The sequence below is a fragment of the Pongo abelii genome, chromosome 6 (assembly GCF_028885655.2).
Source record: "Pongo abelii isolate AG06213 chromosome 6, NHGRI_mPonAbe1-v2.0_pri, whole genome shotgun sequence".
NCBI lineage: Eukaryota > Metazoa > Chordata > Mammalia > Primates > Hominidae > Pongo > Pongo abelii.
In genome coordinates this window covers 79,171,717-79,179,051 of record NC_071991.2, presented here as the reverse complement: position 1 = coordinate 79,179,051, position 7,335 = coordinate 79,171,717, and the positions used below count along the sequence as shown (strand labels likewise).

Here is a 7,335-nt window from a genome sequence, read left to right as displayed (position 1 = left end):
AGGGAGGAAATTTTAGGCAAAATTTATGTTGGAGCATGACCAAAGTTGGTCATGGCCAGAAGCTGAACACAGATATGGAAGCTAACACAATATCCAGTGGAGAGAGATTGTGGTAGGGTACATGGGGCGAAATGGTTGATTTCTGCATTTTTGTTGGTGACGCCATCAGGATTTGCTGAAGAACCAAACGTGTGACAGTCAAGGACAACACAAGGAGCTGCCAGCTTTGGAAACCAGTTCTACTCTCAGTATTACCTTAGCAAAAGATAGAGCTTTGTAAATTTCTAGATTCCTCGTTCTTATTATCCCAGACTATTTAACCACAATCTCCAGGGTCGTGGCCCTGGAAACAATACGTTTAAAACGCTTCCCAAGGATCCTTCTCCAGCCAACTTGACTTCGGCTAAGGAGTCGGCCAGCTCTGGGCTCATTTGGGTTGTTTACAAGGAAGAGCCCACGCCCAGAGTATAAATTGGGAGAAGAGCGTGGGTTGGTGAGCTAGTGGATGGCGAGATTAATCTCACTCTGATCCCTAAAGCAGGGTGCAATAATACTCTAAATGCCTCAAATGGGTTGGGAACCATGGAAGGATTCCTGGAGGAGCCCGATTTTAACGAAGCTTTTCTCAGGCCTTTGGTAGGAGGACAGAAACGAAGTTGAATGAAAAAGACAGTGGAGTGGGTCTGAAAAGTGACAACGGCCCACGACAGACCTCTCTCTTTCAAGGCCTGTGTCGTCAGGACGCAGGCCAGAAAAAGCCACGACGAGGCGCAGGCGCGACTCCACGAGGGCCACGCCCCTCCTAGAGAAGGACCGACCCGTTTTCCGCCCGCACCGGAGCTTGGGTTTCCGGAAGGACCTGATTCTGGAAGGGACCAAACCGGATAGAGGTCGCGCGCCCTCTTTTGTCTGCCTTCCGGTTCACTAATACGCAAGTTCGCCGAAGGGCGGGAACGCGCCGTCCCTCTGCGCAGGCGCAGTTGGCGGTCGGCGCGGGGCGCTATGCCGGGGCGGCACGTTTCTCGAGTCCGGGCATTGTACAAGCGCGTCTTGCAGCTGCACCGTGTTCTGCCCCCGGACCTCAAATCCCTGGGCGACCAGTACGTGAAAGACGAATTTAGGAGACATAAGACCGTTGGTTCTGACGAGGCCCAGCGTTTCTTGCAGGAATGGGAGGCAAGTGACGCCCCCTTTTCTTTGCCCAAGCAAGACCTTTGGGGTTCCTCGGTGTCCCGGTTTCTCGTTCCAGTCCCCTATGCGGGGTTAAACAGAGCTGCAACCTGTTCTGTTTGAATTAGCGTAATGCTGTTCAGGTAACACTTTCCAAAGTTTCTCCCACGGGTTTCTCACTGGAGCAGACCCTATTCAGCGTCCCCAATTCAGTTCAACTTTTGAGCTCCTGTAGATGCCAGGTGCTCGAAGGGTGAGGGTAGGAGGTCACAAAAATGAGCAAGTCGTCAAGTGCTCAAAGACCTCAGGAGCTTTTTGTCCTTTTAAGTGCCTTTGCACCTAGTAAGCGTCCATTAATAAATTAGTGGTTCTCTTATTAGTTTTCAAATTTAAAGACTTCTTTCCGTAATTTATTATTTCTTTAATCTCAGTGCTTTTGGTTGGGTTTAAATAATTTTCTCACTTGGCTGATACAGAAATCAGATAACATGAAAAAGATTACAAAAGGCTGGAGATTACAAACTGTGAAGGAGAAAAATGCTGGTGGCAGTTGAGTCAGGCGAAAGTTGTTTCCTCAGGTCTCAAGTCACTGTTACTTCGCCCTGCACCATTGCGCTAAATATTAAACAGACGCATGCATTAGCAATAAGTCTTTTGACTTTTTTTTTTTTTTTTGAGTAAAGGAAAAAAGATATTCAGAGTATTTCGTGGGACTTGGAGCCCTGCAGGATTGCCCCTAGTTTTCATTTGCAAATATAAAGAAATGAATGGAATTAGAGATTGGAATGACAGCTCATATTTGAAAGCATGAGTTAAGAGCTGATATGAAAATAGAGGTAAGCGATTCTTCGGCCTAAAAAGTTGAAGGGGAGATGACTGAAGTCTGCTTTTTAAAAAAAATCAAAAGAATGGTTAGGGTGAACACAAACTTTGCACTGACTTCCAGAATTCTTTTTTGTATAATTATTGAAGCTTTTAAGAGCGACATTTAGAACAATCGGGAAATTTAGAACTTTCTTGAAAATCATGGTGTATTTGATGTAATTCGCTTGCCTGAAGCAGGGAAGTTGAAGCTTTTCAGACACAGAGCACTTTATTTTAATAAGGTAATTTGGTTTTGGAGCCTGAAGAACTGGATTCAGATTCAGTCTCTGACATTTTAAGTGTCAGATCACATAATTTTTCTAGTCTTATTTTCTCATCTATAAAATAATAAGTGTTTATGCATCTCAATTTACGTATGTAAATGTATTTACAAGCACTTGTGTATTGCTAATTGTTATGAAGCTATAAGATACTGTATTAAAGTATTTTACATTTTTTATGGTAGGTCATTTTGTGGCCGTACAGGAAGGAGAGTAGCTGTCTGTTGAGAGGAAATAAGGTTATTTTAAGAAGTCTTAAAATGTAAGCACTTGGAAGCCTCTTTGGGAAAAAGTAGGAAAGAGTAGCAACTCAGAAAAAATTGATAATAGGTTGTAGGAGAGAGAGAGGGTATAAAAAAGAACTGCATAAATAAAAAATGTGTTAGTTGACCTAGTAGGCTTGATAACTGGAATTGAGCTTTTTAAAACTTGGAATAATTTTAGACATACACGAGAGTTAGAAAGACAGTACAGAGTTCCCTACATCCTGTTTCCTCCTGTGTTAGCATCTTACATAATCAGGGTACAGTGATCAAAAACAAGAAATTAACATTGCTACAATACTGTTAACTACAGGCTTATTTACAATTTGCCAGCCCTTTCACTAATGTCCTTATTCTGTTCCGGGATCCAATGGGGATTCTACAACGCATTTAGTCATTCTTTTTCCTTAATCTGCATTCTGTGACAGTTCCTCCGCCTTCCTATCTTTCATTACCTTGATACTTTTTTGAAAAGTAGTGGTCTGTTACTTTGTGGAATGTCTCTCAATTTGAGTTTGTCTGATGTTTTCTCATGGTTAAATTGATGTTATGTATTACTGAGAATACCACATGGGCGAAGTGTTCGTCTCAACACTTAATGTCAGAGGGCACATGATACTAACATGACTTCTTACTGGTGATGATAACTGTGATCACTTGGTTAAAGTAATAATCCGCCTGGTGTCTCTACTGTAAACTTACTGTTTTCTCTTTTGAAATTAATACATATTTGGGGGTAGGTACTCTCGGGCTTTCAGATGATTACTAATTTTAGCATTCATTGATGGATTTTGCCATTGTGTTCCAATGGTGGTTCTTTTGTTTCCCTCATTCCTTCTGAATTTATTAGTTGACACGCGTCTGTAGAGAACAGTTTCTCTGTCTTCCCCGACCATTGTTGATCTACTGGAATTAATGAATTGGCAGCTGGGTAAAGATAAATTTAAACGTAGTAATCTCTTTGGATAACATAATTACCACAGTTACAAGGCAGCTTAATCTAAGCCTGGGAGTTAGACGTGGTAGGTTGGATCCTACCAGGAAAGATACTTGAAGAACTGGTCTTTTTGAAAGAGTAGGGCTACAGAAGATGCTAATGATTGGAGGGGAGAAAAACATGGCTAGAGAAGTTTTATCACCAGAGAGTAATATACTTAAGACTTCCAAGCCTTTTTTCCCCCCACATGTTCTTCAAAACATCTAATTTGTGATTATGTTATACTAGATACTGCTAGACATGACATGGATTTTTATGCCTTTATTTTTCAGTTAGTGCTCATTACAAACTTGGCAACTGTTGTTTGAATATTACTTAATGGTTACGTTTACATCAAACTAAGAGTAACTGTTGTGGACTTCTAACTTAATATGTTATGTAGAGTCTGGTCTACACAATCCCAATCCCTCACACACATCTAAACTTAATTATGGACTTGAATGGATTCTGAATTTGTTTTACATCAGTGGGCAACATTGGGTATGGTTGCCACTGGAGAAAAGAAAGGGATCAAGAACACTAAGAGGCCCTGTATTTGGAAGAGAATTCTCTAATTCCCTTCATCTGTGATCCTGGAAAACTGGCAATGTAATAGTAGAGAGAATTCAGCTGGGGGAAGTTTTTGTTCAAGGACCAATTGGGGCAACGTGGAAGGAAAGTATTTTAAGTCTAGAAATGTAAAAGCATGTTTACAGAATAAATAGTGAATTTATATAATTTCTCACCATAAGAGAAAAAATATAAGTTCAGGAAGAGTTTTTGGGCATCTATTAAGGGAGAACGTACGATAACTGGTTTGTAAAATGTGCATTGTAATCTCAACTCTTAGGAGTTAACTATTAGAAGTGAAATTGAGACTGCATAGATCAGGGGTCTTACTATGGCATTTTAAAAGTTCTGACTGTGCTCATTTTTGAGGAATAGTTGATTTAAGTAAGGCTTTCCATTTTTCTCTCTGTGCCTACCACTTATTTTCTAGGAAATCAGAATAAGCATTGAAGATTAAATAGATAAAACATGTTGGTGAGAGAATATGAGACAAAGAGCACAGAAGAGTGTGCTCTCAGGAGCTACCTGAAGAGACTTCATGTGTTTTTCTTTTTCTGTCCCATTTATTTTTCTCAGTTGTCTCTTGCCTAGTTCCTGTTGTTTTTCTTAAGTACCTGTTTTGTTCTGTGTCTGTTGGTGTTCATATCCTTTGCCCACTTTTTGATGGTTTTTTTTTTTTCTTGTAAATTTGTTTAAGTTCCTTGTAGATTCTGGATATTAGCCCTTTGTCAGATGGATAGATTGCAAAAATTTTCTCCCATTCTGTAGGTTGCCTGTTCCCTCTGATGATAGTTTCTTTTGCTGAGCAGAAGCTCTTTAATTTAATCAGATCCCATTTGTCAATTTTGGTTTTTGTTGCCATTGCTTTTGGTGTTTTAGTCATGAAGTCTTTGCCCATGCCTATGTCCTGAATGGTATTGCCTAGGTTTTCTTCTAGGGTTTTTATGGTTTTAGGTTTTACGTTTAAGTCTTTAATCCATCTTGAGTTGGTTGTAAAGTGTAAGGAAGGGGTCCAGTTTCTGTTTTTTGCATATGGCTAGCCAGTTTTCCCAGCACCATTTATTAAATAGGGAATCCTTTCCCCATTGCTTGTTTTTGTCAGGTTTGTCAAAGATGAGATTGTTGTAGATGTGTAGTGTTATTTCTGAGGCCTCTGTTTTGTTCCATTCATCTATATGTCTGTTTTGGTGCCAGTATCATGCTCTTTTGGTGCCAGTATCATGCTCTTTTGGTAACTGTAGCCTTGTAGTATAGTTTGAAGTCAGGTAGTGTGATGCCTTCAGCCTTGTTCCTTTTGCTTAGGATTGTCTTGGCTATGCGGTTTCTTTTTTGGTTCCATATGAAATTTAAAGTAATTTTTTTTTCTAGTTCTGTGAAGAAAGTCAATGGTAGCTTGAGGGGAATAGCATTGAATGTATAAATTACTTTGAGCAGTATGGCCATTTTAGCAATATTGATTCTTCCCATCCATTAGCATGGAAGGTTTTTCCATTTGTTTGTGTCCTCTCTTACTTCTTTGAGCAGTGGTTTGTAGTTCTCCTTGAAGAGGTCCTTTGTGTCTCCTGTAAGTTGTATTCCTAGGTATTTTATTTTCTTTGAAGCAATTGTGAATGGGAGTTCACTCATGATTTGGCTCTCTGCTTGTCTATTATTGGTGTATAGGAATGCTTGTGATTTTTGCACATTGATTTCATATCCTGAGACTTTGCTGAAGTTGTTTATCAGCTTAAGGAGTTTTTGGGCTGAGACGATGGGGTTTTCTAAATACACAATCATGTCATCTGCAAACAGACAATTTGACTTCCTCTCTTCTTATTTGAATACACTTTATTTCTTTCTCTTGCCTGATTGCTCTGGCCAGAACTTCCAATACTACATTGAATAGGAGTGGTGAGAGACGCCATCATTGTCTAGTGCTGGTTTTCAAAGGGAATGCTTTATTATTTTTATTGTGTCTATTTGATTCTTCTCTCTTTTCTTCTTTATTAGTCTGGCCAGTGGTCTATTTTGTTAATCTTTTCAAAAAAAGCAGCTCCGATTCATTGATTTTTTTGAAGGGTTTTTCATGTCTCTGACTCCTTCAGTTCTGGTCTGATCTTAGTTATTTCTTGTCTTCTGCTAGCTTTTGAATTTGTTTGCTCTTGCTTCTCTAGTTCTTTAATTGTGACGGTAGGGTGTCAATTTTAGGCCTTTCCCACTTTCTGATGTGGGCATTTAGTGCTATAAATTTCCCTCTAAACACTGCTTTAGCTGTGTCCCACAGATTCTGGTACATTGTCTCTTTGTTCTTGTTGGTTTCAAAGAAACCACTTTCAGGAGCCTCAGTCAATCGCAGGCTTGGTCTTTTCACATAGTCCCATATTTCTTGGAGTCTTTGTTCATTCCTTTTCATTCTTTTTTCTCTAATATTGTCTCCACGCCTTATTTCAGTAAATTGATCTTCAATCTCTGATATCCTTTCTTCCTCTTTATCAGTTCGGCTCTTGATACTTGTGTATGCTTGATGAAGTTTTCGTGCTGTGTTTTTCATCTCCATCAGGTCATTTATGTTCTTCTCTAAACTGGTTATTCTAGTTAGCAGTTCCTGTAACCTTTTGTCAGAGTTCTTAGCTTCCTTGCATTGGGTTAGAACATGCTCCTTTAGCTCAGAGGAGTTTGTTATTACCTACCTTCTGAAGCCTACTTCTGTCAGTTCATCAAACTCATTCTCCATCCAGTTTTGTGTCCTTGCTGGAGAGGAGTTGCAATCATTTGGAGGGGAAGAAGCATTCTGGTTTTTGGAATTTTCAGCATTTTTGTGCTGGTGTTTCCTCATCTTCATGGATTTACTTTGGATGGGGTTTTGTGTGAGGGTCTTTTTTGTTGATGTTCATGTTGCTGCTTTCTGTTTTTCTTCTAACAGGCCCCTCTTCTGCAGGTCTGCTGCAGTTTGCTGGAGGTCTACTCCAGATCCTGTTTGCCTGGGTATCACCAGCAGAGGCTGCAGAACAGCGAAGATTGCTGCCTGCTCTTTCCTCTGGAAGCTTCGTCCCAGAGGGGCACTGGCCTGATGCCAGCCAGAGCTCTCCTGTATGAGGTGTCTGTCAACCCCTGTTGGGAGGTCTCTTCCAGTCAGGAGGCATGAGGATCAGGGACCCAGTTGAGGAAGCGGTCTGTCCCTTACTGGAGCTCAAGCACCATCCTGGGAAAGCCCTTCTTGTCAGCATCCGCT

At 40.5% G+C, this 7,335-nt stretch overlaps 1 protein-coding gene across 2 annotated transcripts in view; it reads left to right on the top strand.

Annotated features, from left to right (window-relative positions):
- Window positions 1–844: 844 nt before the first annotated feature.
- SDHAF3 (succinate dehydrogenase complex assembly factor 3) overlaps window positions 845–7,335 on the top strand; it is a 61,389-nt gene continuing 54,898 nt past the window's right edge. The window contains exon 1 of one of the 2 annotated variants that reach the window (XM_002818232.6): window positions 845–1,176. In XM_002818232.6, the coding sequence (XP_002818278.1) occupies window positions 1,003–1,176 (174 nt within the window). In that variant the 5' untranslated portion in view covers window positions 845–1,002. The remainder of the gene's footprint in view (window positions 1,177–7,335) is intronic. The other variant, XM_063726075.1, reaches the window with a different exon arrangement.